At 47.8% G+C, this 16,537-nt stretch overlaps 1 protein-coding gene across 1 annotated transcript in view; it reads left to right on the top strand.

Moving 5' to 3' along the window:
- Nucleotides 1-7,156: 7,156 nt before the first annotated feature.
- The window catches only part of BMS1 (BMS1 ribosome biogenesis factor), a gene marked incomplete at its 3' end in the record, with an annotated part of 51,579 nt that continues 42,198 nt past the window's right edge, over nucleotides 7,157-16,537 (top strand). The window contains 2 exon segments of the mRNA XM_078782038.1: nucleotides 7,157-7,305; nucleotides 9,317-9,510. Coding sequence (XP_078638164.1) covers nucleotides 7,303-7,305; nucleotides 9,317-9,510 — 197 coding nt within the window.

Here is a 16,537-nt window from a genome sequence, read left to right as displayed (position 1 = left end):
ACTATGCTCAGGCATTCTTTTTCGATTTGTGCATAGTTTTGTTCCGTCAGCATTAGTGCCCTTGATGCAAATGCAACCGGTTGTCCCTCTTGCATGAGACAGCACCCCAGTCCATTTTGGCTTGAGTCACTTTGTATAGTGAGTGGCTTTGAGATGTCATAGTACCTTAATACAGGCATCGTGGTGATCAGGCGCTTTATTTCCTGCACTGCAGCATCGTGTTTCGATAGCCAATGCCATATCGCATCCTTGTCCAGCAGTCTCCTCAACAGCTCACAAACCTCAGAAAGGTGTGGCATGAATTTGGCAAGGTAGGTCACAAAGCCAATGAAACGCTGGACCGCCTTCCCATCTGTTGGGTGTGACATTTCCAGAATGGCTCTCACCTTTTCAGGATCAGCCTTCAGGCCATTTGAAGACTGTACATGTCCATGGAAACGGACCTTTGCTAACTTGAACTGCAGCTTCTTCAGGCCAAGTCTTAGTTTAACGTGCCTGCAGCGGTCCATCAGCACCAGTAACTTTGCATCGTGGTCACTATCTGCCTCGTCATCTGTATCCCCGCAGCCAACAATGAGGATGTCATCTGCAATGGGCTCTACTCCATCTAGCCCAGCCAATAGCTCATGCTGCTTGCGTTGGTACACCTCTGGTGCTACGGAGACTCCAAAAGGCAGTTTGAGCCGCCGTTTCCTGCCCCAGGGAGTCCAAAATGTTGTCAAGTAACTGCTCTTCTCGTCTAGCTTGCATTGTAAAAAGGCATCACGTGCATCTACGAGTGTGAATACCCGTGCCTTTGGTAATTTGTATAAGACATCTTCAAGTGTTGGCATGAGGTAGTGAGATCTTCGCAGTGCTTGGTTCAAAAACTTTGGATCTATGCAAATTCTCAGCTTCTCAGGCTTTTTTACTATGACCATGTTACTTATCCAGTCTGTCGGATCGGTCACAGTGGTAATGTGCCCATCTGCCTCATGTCTGTCCAGTCTCGATGGCCGTTGTAGTGAAATCGTATCCGTACTGAACCCGGGTGGGGATGCTCGCTGCGCGCTGTCATTGTTGTCACCGCTAGGGGCGTGACTATAAGACCCGTTGCTGTGTCGGTGCTCCGTGACTTCTCCCTTGTGACATGTTACATCGGTAGCCTCGTTAATGGTACGCCTTTATAGAATATCTAGCTTGCTTGCATTGACTGTTATGAATGGCTTCATGAGATGTCGCATCGTATGCTTATTGTGTATTTCTACTTACAGGAATGATGTGATGATCTAAATGCAATTAAACCAAACCGTTGGACTTAAGTTGTGCGGACCTGAATGGTTTTGCACAACACTTAATTGCATTTAGATCATTGTCTCAGGAGGCCTATGATCGCACGCGCCTTTTGGCGGGTACCTCACTACACGCCCGGCCGGAGAGTGCTACTGACGAGGACGTGGATCCGCCTGCTGACCTCCGGGATGCTCCGGAGGTTGGCCCTGCCCTGACAGCTGCCGTTTCGACCAGCAGACCCAAGGCCTTGCGCGGGGCCGCATGTTTTTTTTTGTGGAGGGCCTCGTCATGCCCGAGTCGTGTGTCCGGCACGTGACGCTATTTGCCATTTGTGCTCGCTAAAGGGACATTACGCGAAAGTGTGCAAGAAAACGGCACGCGGCTCGCGGCCCTTCGACTTGCGCAGCCACGGACGCGCGGGCGCAGCAACCTTGAACGGGCTCATAGCAGAGCCCACGAGCCCAGCGCCTTACCCGACTTCGAAGGGGAGGGCCCCTCTCTGCGGCCCGCTGGGCGCTCAGACGACCTTGACTGGCGCCACCGGACAGCCACCACCGTCTCATTCTCCATCGGGGACAAAGGCCGTGTCCTTGGCCAAACCTCAGGCCACGCAAGGGGCTTTGACACTTTGCCAAGCCCCTCGTACTCCTCGAGTCGTCCACGAGCTAACGGCGGCCCCCGCCTCGTCAAAAGAGTTAAGGCAGCTTTCGAATACTACGGAAGCCTCTTGTCAAAGCGACCAAAAACGTAAAAAGGCGATTTCGAATACTACGGAAGCCTTATGTCAAAGCGACCAAAAATGTCAAAAGGCGATTTCGGATCCTACGGAAGCCTTTATCTGCCAGGAGTGTCAAAAGGCGATGACAAATACTACGGAGGCCTTTTCTCGTCGGATTTTGAATCGCGAAACACTGGAATGCTGGGGAAAGCCCTCTGATGACGATAATGGATTCCCCATGGTCAACGCAGACTCCGGCCACGATCGCAAAACTGCTGCTGGTGTAGGATCCACCCGCGAGGCTGGTCCGACCCATTCGGGGGGCTCAGTCCCGCTCCCAGCTGCCTCGTCTGGCCTAGCTCAAGCCCTTATTCCCCTTATGGTTGAGGGCCATTGTGTTCAGGCCTTGGTGGATACCGGATCTACGGATAGTTTTATCGACCAGCGACTTGTGCTCAGGCATGGATGGCGGATCGGGCGGTCTACGAGACGGATCTTCATGGCTTCCCAGGGACTTCGGCTCAGCACAAAAGGGGAATGCCGATTGAAACTCGTGCTAAAGGGACGGGTTTTCCCTGATGTACACCTTGTGGTTTTACCCGCATTATGTGCTGATATTCTGCTAGGACACGATTTTCTTAAGCTGCATGGACGTCTGGTAATGGAGTTCGGTGGGCCTGACACTCTTGTTGTGGGGGCGGACGACGCGCTAACGGTGTGCGCCCTAGCGCAAATGGACGTCCGGCCGCTTTCGCTGTTCCCCAATCTAACCTCCGACTGTACCCCTGTCGCGGTAAAATCGCGACGCTACTCTCACGCGGACATGCAATTCATTGCGGACGAAACGGCTCAGCTCTTGAAAGACGGCATTATAGAACCTAGTAGGTCGCCGTGGCGCGCCCAGGTCTTAGTGGTGCACAGCGAGGCCCATCGCAAACGCATGGTAATCGACTATTCCCAAACGATTAACCGCTTTACACAGCTGGATGCCTACCCCCTTCCGGGGATGGACGCGCTAGTGCAACAGGTGTCCCAGTATTCGGTCTATAGTACTCTCGATCTCCGTAGTGCGTACCACCAGATCCCTATCTCTAGGGCGGATCGTATCTATACCGCTTTCGAGTCGGGGCAGCGGTTGTACCAATTTACACGATTGCCTTTTGGGGTAACGAACGGGGTCGCTTGTTTCCAGAGGGCCATGGATGACCTCGTTGCGCGGGAGCACTTAACCGATGTTTTCGTCTACCTCGATAACCTTACGGTTTGTGGATATGACCAAGGGCACCATGATGCTAATCTGAAGCGCTTCCTTGAGGTCGCGCAACGGTACCACTTAACTATGAACGAGGATAAGTGCCAATACTCCCTACGCACCATAGATCTTCTGGGGTACACCGTGACCCATGGCTCTGTCTCTCCGGATAAGGAGCGTCTGCGACCTTTGCTCGACATGGCCCCTCCCTGCGATCGGGCGTCCCTGAAACGCGCCCTTGGGCTGTTCGCCCATTACTCCAAATGGGTGCAAAATTTCTCCGCGAAACTTCGCCCCCTTGTGGCCTGCGACACCTTTCCCCTGAGTTCGGCCGCATTGACGGCCTTTGAAGGTCTTAAGACCGACATCGCCCGAGCCGCCGTAGCGACCATCGACGAGAGCGGCTCGTTCGTCCTCGAAAGTGACGCCTCGGATCAGGCCATCGCGGCGACCCTCTCCCAAGGGGGACGCCCTGTGGCTTTCTTTTCACGGACTCTTACCTCCGCTGAGCGGAGGCACTCGTCCGTTGAAAAGGAAGCGTATGCGATCGTCGAGTCTATTCGGCGATGGCGCCCGTACCTACTCGGGCGGAGCTTCCAAATCATCACGGACCAGCAAAGCGTTGCGTTCATGTACGACACCTTACACGCCCAGCGCATTAAGAACGAGAAAATCACTCGCTGGCGTATCGAACTCGCCGACTTCTGTTACACCATCAAATATCGCCCAGGGAAGGATAACCAGGCCGCCGATGCCTTATCACGCCCGACTACATGTGCTGGTATCACCTCGTTGGAGGGCGTACGGGTGCTGCATGCCACTGCGGGCCATCCCGGCGTAACGCGTTTCGCTCACTTCGTGCGGAGTGGGAATCTCCCTTACTCGATTGACGATATCCGCCGTATCTGTCGCGACTGCGCTATCTGCGCGGAAATCAAACCGCGTTTCTATAACCCTCCTATGGGGACTCTGGTGAAGGCTACACGCCCGTGGGAACGCTTGGCGATGGATTTCAAGGGCCCTTTGCCGGTGTCGAGCGGCTCTCGCTATCTGCTCACTATCGTTGATGAGTACTCACGATTCCCCTTTGCTTATATGTGCGCGGACATGACTGCTGCCACGGTGATGCGATGCTTACAGAACTTGTTCTCAATGTTCGGTTACCCGGCCTATGTCCATACCGACCGGGGTGCAGTCTTCTTGTCTCAGGAGGTGCGTGGCTATCTGCTCCAAAACAACATTGCGTCTAGTTACACCACGCCGTACAGACCCCAGGCTAATGGGCAGATCGAACGCTTCAACGGGATTATCTGGAGGGCCGTCATGCTCCATCTCCGGACCCACGGCCGGGGCCTCGATAAATGGGCTTGGTCGCTACCTGCGGCGTTGAATTCAATCCGGGCACTCCTGAGTACGGCAACCAACCAAACTCCCCACGAGCGACTTTTCCACCACCCCAGGAGCTCGGGGTGTATACGGTCTTTGCCCAGTTGGCTCGCTGGGCCCGGGCCGGCCTACCTTAAACGGGCGGTTCGCGCGAGCAAGTACGACCCCCTTGTGGACAAAGTGCAGATTCTCCAGGCTAATCCTGAGCATGCTCGTGTGATGACGTCTGATGGTCGTGAGACTACTGTCTCCGTTCGTCATCTTGCCCCTTGCGGGGTCGACGACCTTAGTAGGGAATCGGACGAACCGGTCGAACCCATCTATGAGACTATGGCCTCTCCCGACGCTCCCATCGCCGACAGTCCACCGACCCTCCCCCCGTCAAGACTGCCCGGGTCCGACGACTTGGCGTTACCCCCTTCATCACCCGACCCTGTTGACGCCTCTGACACCGGGGATACAGGATTACGAGATGCCGTACCCGGGGAATTTCGAACGCGTGCTGGCAGAGAAATTCGCCGCCCGGCCCGATACGGTTGGGCCGACTGATCCTCCGCACCCTATTCATGCTGACGCTCACTCGCTTTTAGCCACGCGGCCGTATAATTCTGACGGGGGGGTGAATGTAGTGAAATCGTATCCGTACTGAACCCGGGTGGGGATGCTCGCTGCGCGCTGTCATTGTTGTCACCGCTAGGGGCGTGACTATAAGACCCGTTGCTGTGTCGGTGCTCCGAGACTTCTCCCTTGTGACATGTTACATCGGTAGCCTCGTTAATGGTACGCCTTTATAGAATATCTAGCTTGCTTGCATTGACTGTTATGAATGGCTTCATGAGATGTCGCATCGTATGCTTATTGTGTATTTCTACTTACAGGAATGATGTGATGATCTAAATGCAATTAAACCAAACCGTTGGACTTAAGTTGTGCGGACCTGAATGGTTTTTCACAACAGCCGTGTTTAGGGTTAAATCCCGTTCCCTCAGGAGGCGACGGCGTGTACTCTCATTAGCAATGCCGAGAACGATTTTGTCTCTAATCAGCTCGTCCTTCAATAAGCCATATTCACAAGATGCCGCTTTCTCTCTGAGACGCGTAACAAAATTGTCAATCGATTCTCCCTCTTCTTGCTTACAGCTGCCGAACACGTATCGTTCAAAAATCACGTTTCTTGCCGGCTTGAAGTACGTCTCTAACGCAATTAGTATGGCCGACACGTCTTTCTCCTGTTCGGCTGTGAGATTCAAGTTGTGCTTATAAACATGACGACATTCGCTGCCCATCACCATTCTCAGAGTTGCCGCTTGCACTTCCTCTGGCTTCTCATTCAGACCGGTTGCGAGTAGATAATCCTCAAATTCAGCTCTAAAATTGTCCCAATTACTGCTCCAGTCACCACTCATTTTCATCGTGTCCGGGGGTGGAATGTTGGCAGCCATGTTGATCAAGGCCTATGGCTATGCCCGAGGCGTTTCAGCACAGCACGTTGCGGCGGGAGATCACAGTTATTCACTCACTTTTGTACACGCGGTGGTGCTTGAAGGAGTCCGTCATGGGGTAACTTGCATCAAGCCACTTCTGTCACCATGTTTCAGACGCTCGTGTAAAAGGACACGGAGCCGTTAGTAGTTCGAGCAATCCATGTTCCGCGCCCGGTACTCCCGGCCCGGAGGTGACTCCGGATTCGGAAGTACATGTGCACAGTGCACTGGGCGGTGTTATCAACACAAGCTAACACCTGTAACAGTACCGTTAGTGTTACCGGCGTTACGAGTTGAGATTGTGAGAATAACAAATAGTGAATTTAAGTTGATAAACTCTTTGATTGAATAATGTGGTGCGGATATAACGCAAAGGCAGCCTTTATGAGCTAAACACGCGCAAATGCGTCACGAATGCGTGACATCATTGTAAATCTTCCCCTGCACGCAGGGCTGCCACTCTAAATTTTCATTTTCCCCTACCACGCATGCGCATTTTCCCCTACGTTTCCCCTACGCCCATCCCTAAAAAAAAAAAAAATACTGCACCTACACTGAGTGTTCCCACAAGTTAAAAACAAAAACTCCCTACAATAACGCTGAAAATTCGCAATATTGGACCACAATTCCCCAAATCCATTTTACATACATATACCGTAATGTGAAAATAAAAGTATTTATATATTTTTTTCAGTTTATTTTATTTTATTCTTTCATTACAAAAGTTGTAAAAAATACTTTGTGGCATAGAAAATCGCAGGCTGCACGATTTTAGGCTCTTTCAAATCATCAATAACTGTTTAAGAAAATCGTTCATATAGGTAGTTGGTATTGCAGTATACTTCAGAAAACCGCAACTAACTTGAGAAAACAGAACAATGATTTTATTAGTTTATAAAGTTTTAGTACAATTTATAATGGCCATGGCGTATTCATTCGCTGCTGGGATTACACGTACTCGTAGATTATTTTTTAAATAATATTTGGTTGTTCCCTGCAGAAATCTGCAAAAGATGTCCTCTATTTTGTCTTCTATTCATTTATATATGTAAAATGGTAGTGTTCCATGAAAGAGGAAGCGGAGGTTACATGTCCCAGCAGGCTGTGCGCTGCGTCATGGCGGTCATCGTTGCGTTGTTCACGTGTTGATGCTTATTTTTCGGGACGAACAAACGACATTACTATAAATCATGGTAAGAATAGTCCCAGAGAATAAAAAATACCAGTTTCTTCGATCTACAGCTTCACTTCAGTAACATTTGTTCCACAAGGAACTTGGACGTAGGAGCAATTTGGCTCAACATGACACGTGCGCGCGCTATCGACACTACATCGTACATGTCATTGATATACTGAATACTCCCACATCGGTTTGTCCACCTATTTTCACTGGTGGAGGTTGTTGGGAGGCAGAAACAAGGGCATTGTTTTTTTCGAGATGGCTAACTCGGCTTCCTTTGACGCTCAGCATTTCGAGACGATCGAGCACGAACAAACAACCATAGGTTGGTAACAATAGCGCATGCTTTGATGGGCCCAATGGCCTCTTTCGTCGAAGTTCCTCGTAAGGGAAGTATTATAGGTTTCGAACGTCGTAATAGGATCTGTCCGTCACGCTATCTCCTAAACGGTTGTGCAGAAATTATCCAAACTTGCTAGTTATGATCGCCACCTGGCAACAAGGTGAAACATCGGGTTCATTTTTCGCCCCGCCCCGTGGGACGCATTAAATATGTGACGTCACATTTGTTCATGCCCCATGGTTTGGGGGACTTAAGGTCACAGGGGTCACAACAGAAGATTTTTTTTTTTAACTCAAAATTTCATATTGGGTAATTCATGGCGGACCTTTTTGCCAGGTTTCAACTTTAAGGTGGGAGGCGTGGGATTTTTCGATGGCATGCCATCAACTTCGCTCTAGTTACCTCCGCCACCAAAGGTGAATGGTGGTTATGTTTTCACCCCTGTCTGTTTGTCTGTGAACAAAATATCTCAAAAAGTTGTGGACGGATCCGAACGAAATTTGGCAGAGATGTAGTGTATGTGACAAGGACGAAATGATTAGATTTTGGTGACCGATCCGGATTCGGATCCGGCTACTATAATTTTTTGCAGTGATTCTTCACCATTGGGAGACAGGGCCCAAAACGATACATAGCAGGATATCTCAAAAAGTTGTGGACGGATTCGAACGAAATTTGGCAGAGATGTAGTGTATGTGACAAGGACGAAATGATTAGATTTTGGTGACCGTTCCGGATTCGGATCCGGCTACTATAATTTTTTAAAGTGATTCTTCACCATTGGGAGATAGGGCCAAAAACGATACATAGCAGGGTATCTCAAAAAGTTGTGGACGGATTTGGACAAAACTTGGTGGACCGGTTGGGTGTCTGACAAGGACGATTCGATTCGATTTTGGTGAAGATATCAATATGGATTCCGATATGAGAATTATTTAATTTTTCATGTAATTCTTCACCATTGGGAGATAGGACCGAAAACTATACATAGCAGGATATCTCAAAAAGTTATGGATGGATTTGAACGAAACTTGTTGGATAGGTTGTGTGTGTCGATTCAATTTTGGTGAAGATCCGGATCCAGCTAGTAGAATTTTTAAAGTGATTCTTCACCATTGCGTGATATGGCCAACTAGGCGGTGGTATGCTCTCCAATGAGTGCCGTTCTAATTATTAATATTTGATTATTCCTCAACTTGAAAGGCTAAGCGGTACAAGTTTCATGGATTAGCCAAAGACAATCATGTAAATAAACTCCTTTGTCTTCAGTATGCATGCCGGTCGCCTTTGTGAAGAACTATTGGGTTACATAAATGCAAGTGTTCACTTATCAATGTTTTTAGCAATTCCTTGTATATCTGAAAGTGGAGTCAAAATGACGTGCAGTATTACATAAAGCACGTTTTACCTCTCAGTCACCTTACTTAGAAGATGTAACCATTGCATACATTCTTGTGCTCTTATTCTCCCTGGGTTTTCCTTTCCTCTCTCAGTCATGTATTTGCTGTTGATCACATTGAAGTTGCATTAGATTCTATTCTTCAAAGTCTGAATGTGATCGGAACAAAAATTTATGAAACGTAGCAAAATGTTGGTGATTAGAGATAAAATGGCAGGTGAAAGCTGTTACAAACTTGCTAAAAGTTTTGTTTCCTTTTTTTCTTCTGCCTCTGCTTTTTAGGAGACTGATGCAAAGAAAGCACATCGCAAGAGGCTGAGTGGGCCCAAGGCCGAAAAGAAGCGGCAGAAACATGACAGTTCTGTGGCTGGTAACAAGTCAGGTGGAAAAAAAGCAGGAACTGCTTCTGCCATTAATAGGAACCCGAAAGCTTTTGCAGTGAACTCTGCTGTAAGGCTGCGGAAGGAGTTTCACCGGTGAGGCAACGCAGTTTTCATGCTTATGTCATTGTCTTGGGATTTAAGACAAATTATGCTCAATTTAATTAGTTATGCCACCCTGAATGTAACTTCTGAAGTTAAGGGTTTGATGGTCACAAAATTGCATGTATACTTTCTCATTTCTTACTGATACTTGTAACTCCTTCTTTACAACTGTACCTGACTACCTGTGTGCCATATAGGAAGACAACCGGAGGTACCCGGCTTGCCTGGTGCTGTTCTAAAACCTATTGGCATTTTGAAGAAATCAATTCATGTATTTTTTGTGTGGGCCTAAAACACTTCCCTGCACCCATTAAGGAATGGGGTTGGGATCATTTAAATTACCTTTCACATAGTAGTGGCCAAAAACATTGGCACCCTTGCACTTTTCTCAAATAATGCACCATTTCTTCCAGAAAGTTGTTGGTTCACAAGTTATCAAGTGACCACTATATTCGTATTGTGTGTGCGTTTGTCTGTGTGTCTGTCTGTCCGCAGCATAACTACCCGATTATATCATCCGATCTTGATGAAACTTGGGTGGGAGGTTGATATCATGATCCAGTTGTGTCCTGCCTCGAGTGGGCTTATTGCGCCCATTGTGGGCGGAGCCACGCCCGAAAAAGATGTCTTTTTAGGGGCTAATCAAGTTCAAGCTATATCTCTGGGGGGTTTGGTGGAATCTGACCGGGGTTTCGATATTTGGTTAGGCCAATGTCATGTGTCTAGCCCCACGGAGCTCGATTTTTCTTTTTCTTTTTCTTTTTTTTCCCCCCATTTCATTTTTCACTGAATTTTCGGTATTGTGTAGCTAACTAACCTCATAACTGATTATACACTATTTTCTATCTTATTTCAAGGTCAGTAACCATCGTTTTGACATTTCAGGGCCTGGCCTGTCTGGGCCTGTTTCGGTTACAGTCCGTCCTTTGTCAGTGAATACCGCTCGCACATGAACCATCATCATCTCCTGACTTGTTGAAATTAAAAACTCTTTTGGTATCCACATATATGTATTTCTTTGGTTTGCAGTGGAACAAAACAAAAAAGCTGAAAAAATTACTAAATCTTAGCTTATTCCACACAGAAATCGTAAAATGGCCCGTACAATATTATTGGCACCTTTCAGAAGTTGTTAGAAATAATTGGATTTCAAGCAGCCTGTGATTCTCCTTTACTTTGTAAATGAACTCACCTGCGGTGAGTTGCAGGTGCCTGCAATATTTTAAAAATCACTCATTCAACCAGTTTGAATAGAGAAAAGGAGTTATTCTGCTGTTTTGTGTCACTGTGTGTACCACAATGAGCATGGAGAAAAGACAGAAAACCAGAGAATTGTCTGAAGAGGGCAGACACAAGATTGTAGCCAAGCATGGACAATCTCCAGGCTACAAGTCCATCTCCAGAGACCTTGATTGTCCTGTGTCCACTGTATGCCATGTTATCAGGAAGTTTAAGACTCATGGCACTGTAGCCAACCTCCCTGGTTTTGGCAGCAAGAGAAAACTTGATCGAAGATTGCAGCGAAGAAATTTTTGATTGGTGGAGAAAGCACCTCGATCAACTGCCAACGAGATTCAAGCTGAGCTTCAGACACAAGGTGCGACAGTTTCAACTCACACAATCTGTCGCTAACTCGATGGAAGGAGACCCAGGAGGACCCCACTGCTGAGAGAGAGAGAGACATAAGAAAGCTCGACTGGAGTTTGCTAAAACACACCTGAATAAGCCAAAATCCTTCTGGGAGAATATCTTGTGGACAGATGAGACCAAAATAGAGGTTTTTTGTAAAGCACATCATCTCTATGTTTACAGAAAACAAAATGAAGCCTTCAAAGAAAAGAACATCTTCCCTACAGTCAAACATGGAGGAGGTTCAGTGATGTTTTGGGGTTGCTGTGCTGCTTCTGGCACTGGGTGCCTTGAATGTGTGCATGGCATCATGAAATCAGGAGATTACCAAGGTATTTTGAAGCACAATCTTCAACCCAGTGTCAGAAAGCTGGGTCTCCGTCGAAGGTCATGGGTCTTGCAGCACGACAATGACCCCAAACACACTTCAAAAGGCACCCAGGAATGGTTGAAGACAAAACACTGGACTGTTCTGAAGTGGCCAGCAATTAGTCCAGATCTAAATCCCATTGAACGCCTTTGGGAGATCTGAAAACAGCAGTTGGGAGAAGGCACCCTTCAAATCTGGGAGAACTGGAGCAGTTTGCACAAGAAGAGTGGGCCAAACTGCCAGTAGAGAGGTGTAGGAAGCTCATTCATGGCTATAGGAAGTGCTTGACCAGTTATTTTGTCCAAAGGCTGTGCTACCAAATATACACCCCCTCCTCCAATGTTGCAAAAGTTCACACAAAAGCTTTGCGTCGAGTCTCCTCACAAGTGCCCAGCGGCAGCCGAGAGTCGGAGACAAAAGTGACTGAGCAAGACAAAAGACCCGAGAGAGAGTAAAGCCAGCAAGAGACTCTTCATCTTCTTTTCTCACGCAGCCAAGAGCTCCTCACTCCCTTCAAAAGCGCACGCAAATCCCAGCACATCAAACACACCACAGAGGTGGCCTGTATTGCAGGGAATGATTGTTATTGCTGTTGGTGTTACGAACGTGAGTTTTTATGGCCGGCCTTGTTATGATTGTAAAAACATAGGGAAAAACCACTTAGGCAATCAAAGACTTGGGGAAAACTAATCTTTACCCCTATCTAATTATCATAGCTTCATCCCTTGTGTGAAGACTCATTCATTCATTCATCCCTTGTGTGAAGACAATCAAACAACTTGAGCTCCAGTTTCCCTACTTACGACATCGAGATGTCTCCTACGCGTCCACGGTCCATGCTATACCAATACGATCATATCTGTACTGTGGTATTTCATCATCTACCCCCACGTCTACCACCATATGAAGAATATGAAGATGAAGTGTCACGACATCCTTTTGTTCGAACATGATTTTTTTTATTTTTTTTAGTATGTTTTCAGATGTTTTTCTTTTATATTCACAATACTTTAACATCCATAATGCCTTTCATTTATTTCATGTTTGTTGTGATAATTTAGTGTATCAGTTTATAATGCTATTTTAATTTGGCACCAATACTCATATTTTTATGCATTTATTAATAACTGTAAAGTGTGTGTGTGTGTGTGTGTGTGTGTGTGTGTGTGTGTGTGTGTGTGTGTGTGTGTGTGTGTGTGTGTGTGTGTGTGTGTGTGTGTGTGTGTGTGTGCCTGCGTGTGTTTGTGCCTGTGTTTGTGCCTGTGTGTGTGCTTACGTGTGCTTTTTCGTGAGCGTGTGCATACGTGCGCGTATTCCGCCACCGGTCGTCATCTCCACATGTTGGCCCCAAGGCTGAATGGAGCCTTTCCTTGTCCAGAAGTATCCATCTTCACCCCAGCAAGGAACCACGACTCATCAAACCAAGCCATCTCATTTATGCTCCGTTTCCCCATCATCTACAAAGTGGCGCCGATGTCTATCCGCTTGATCTCCCTCGTGACCTGGGATATGCCCGATCTCACCTGGGAACACCTCCACCCGCCTGAACATGGTTCACTGCTGCCACTGGTCATCATCTACACACACGGTCCTCCTAAGCTTTGTCCCACCCGTCCTCGATGGGAGGGAGTCAGAAAAGCCGAGTTTGGTTCCACCTGTCCTCAACAGGAGGGAGTCGGTAGAGCCCATTAAGCCACGGGGCTGAGCCGCATCGCAAATGCATGTCAAATGGTGACACCGGACGGCGGACACCACAAATGTAGTCCTTGGTCCCATCGAAACAGTTGTTTTTGGCATGGTCTTCGGTTCCACCAAAGCTCAGTCCAACTTGACGTTGGTGGGAGGAAGTTGCTGAAGGGCACCACAGGACAGAATCAGTAAAAGGGAATCATTAAGGCTCAGTCACACTCGTCCTCAGCATGAGGAAGTCAATAAAGCGCACTGTGCTGCAGGGCCAGGCCACGCTGCAAACACATGTCGAACGGCACGATGCCGAAAGTCATGTGCACAGTCCTTGGTCCCACTGAAGCTGTCGCAGTCTTCACTCCCATTGGAGCTGTTTTATTCGGTGCGGTTTTCAGTCCCGCCCATCACCGATGAGAGGAAGGTGGCACAGTGCGCCTCCCCCTCACCGCCTGTTGCAATTCTGAACTGCTGGATAGAATGAGTTGAAAGCTGCTGATTTTACACATGGTGTGCCTGGGGGCCTTTTCGGGGGTAACTAAAATTAATAGTCTCGGGGATTCAGTGTAGGGCGCAGGACCCAAATTCTTTCTCCGTAAATACATGACATAACATCGCTCACGGTGGGAGGAGTATTACAAGTCATTTTAAACTATGCCAATTCAGGGGAATTATCCTGTCCATAGGTATGGGTTCTTCCCGAGCTTATTAAACACAAGAATGGCTGCATTGTGGTCACAATCTGCGCCAAGATCCGGTAACGGCCTGATTTGGAAACACACATTGAAAGCACTCTTAAAAGATGAACAGCGTGATTGGGAAACACAAATTTAATGCGCTATTAAAAATTAAGTCGACACCTATCATCCATGTCACCCTCTGCCACAGTTTTATCATGAGCTGATTAGTCACACTGTCATGGATTGCTTGACCCCAATATGGGGCCGTTCAAAAATTGTGTAACGCTATTTATTTAGTAATTTGCGTCACTTAATGGTTGATCATGTAACATAACGCTTGATTACCGTGCATTTTTACGTACCATGTTTTCTGATGGGCTTGATTAAACCTAACTATTATTCGACATGATTAGATTTTTCAGGGTTCCTCATCGTGAATAACGCTCGACCCAAACAAAGTCAATGAAAATCTGACGCAACAAACTCTGGCAATGCATAATCAGCAGAGGCCTACAGGCCTGATGTATTAGGCCCATCAGAAAACCAATATGGCTGCCATATCATTCCATCTCAGTGCTATGGTGGGTGGTGTCAAATGACAGATGTGGGTGTGGTCCGGCAGCTGGTCAAGTAATCTGTGATATCACACAGTATTTCTCCTCTACATTGGTTTATTTCCTCAAGAAAAAGTTTTTGAGGATTTAATGGACTCTTTGGTTATTTGTTGTACTAAGAAGTCAGGTCAGGTATGGGAGCATGTGCCGGAGCAGCGCGTCGCTGCATCCACTTTCCGATGGTACTCCAGGGGCGTCAGTCTGGCCATCCCCCAGGCTTATGCCTGGCCCATCCCTATCTCCTTGAGATACCGATCAACCTGCTGCAACCACGAGGCACGTGGTCGGCCCGTTGGCCTCCTCCACTCACGAGGCTCCCTTGCTGAGAGTATCTGGTGAGCTGGATCAGTGTCCAGAAAACAAGCCACATGTCCATACAGCCGCATCTGATGCTCACGGACCATACAGGTAACAAATCTCATCTGAGTCTCTCTCAGCAACATCTAGTTGGACACAAAGTCCGACCAGTGATAGCCAAGGATTCTCTGAAGAGACTTGGTTCCAAAGGTGTTATGTCTCCTTCTCTGGCCCTTGGTGAGGGTCCAAGTCGCGCATCCGTTGAGGAAGACTGGAAGCACCAAGGACTTAAAGACTGACTTTTGTTCTCCTGCATAGATACCGACAGCGCCACACCCCATGATCCAGTAAATCCATGACTCCCCAGGCCCGACCCAGATGTCTATCAACCTCTGGCTCACAACATGCGGAGACATGAATAACACTGCCAAGGTAAGTGAATCTCTTCGTGACCTCAACATCTTCACCACAAATAGACACAGACAAGACAGCAGCATCCTCGATGTCATTGAAAGCCTGGATCTTGGTGTTGACCCAGGAAATCCGTAATCCCAGCGGCTCCGCCTCCTCATTCAGTGCCTGGAGGGACCCCGTAAGAATATCCAGCGAAGTAAGGGTAACTTGGAGTAAAGGTAACTGAATTTAGTTACTGAAGTGATGCTCATTCACTGTGAAGGATTGCAATGCACTGAGTTGGAAAATGAGTGGAAAACGAGTTGGAAACGAAGGAAGGTGAATGATGTGGTGGGAGTTGGATACAACACAACAACATGCATTTTAAAAGGCCATTTTCCCTGCGAGAGCGGGGGTTAGCCTTGCGGTCCCCATGACGATCTTCTCCATTTTGCCCTATTTTCTGCATCTCTCCTTGTTAACCCCCTTGCCCGCATTTCTTCTTCCACCATCTTTAGCCAAGTCTTTCTCGGTCTTCCCCGTCTTCTACTTCCTTCTACATTCATTTCCATCACTCTTCTCAACCAGTCACTTTCATCCTTCCTCAACACATGACCAAACCATCTCAACCTGTTCCTCTTCACAGCATCAATCACAGGCTCTATTCCCATCATCTTTCGCAATTCATCATTTGTCTTCCTCTCTCTCAACGATACTCCGCACATCCGTCGAACCATTCGCATTTCCACCCTTTCCAACCTTCGTTGCTGCTCTACGTTCATTACCCATGTCTCGCTCCCATAAATCATAACACTTCTCACACATGCAGCATACACCTTTCCCTTCAGCTTCAACGACACTCCCCTCATCATCAACACGCCACTTAATTCCCGAAACTTCTTCCATGCACATCTCACTCAAGCAACCGTTGCCGAGTCTGATCCACCTTCTCCATTCAGCATGTCTCCGAGGTAGCAAAATGTTTTCACACCTTCCAGCTTCACACCGTCTCCAAGATCCAACTCAACATTTCCTCCATCTGCAGCTCCCTCTGTGCACACCTTACATTTGAATGTAGCTGCCACACTGGTTAATGACCCTCTCAGACCACTACAGTTTTGATGAACCCACTCAGCGCACATTGTACACTGAATGGAGTTCACTCCGACACCCTTCCTACACACAGCACAGGGCCACTTCCCAGTTCTTTCCACCTCACCACATGCTTTACCACTTGCCATCACCTTCGTCTTTCCGATATTCACCTTCAGACCTTTTGTCTCCATACATTCCTTCCACGTGTTCATCTTTTCCTTCAGTCCATCCATACTTTCCGCAATCAACACCAGATC

This window comes from Myxine glutinosa, chromosome 7, assembly GCF_964187855.1.
Source record: "Myxine glutinosa chromosome 7, kmMyxGlut1.1, whole genome shotgun sequence".
Lineage (NCBI taxonomy): Eukaryota > Metazoa > Chordata > Myxini > Myxiniformes > Myxinidae > Myxine > Myxine glutinosa.
Note: the sequence above shows the minus strand (reverse complement) of the source record. Positions and strands in the feature narration are given on the sequence as shown.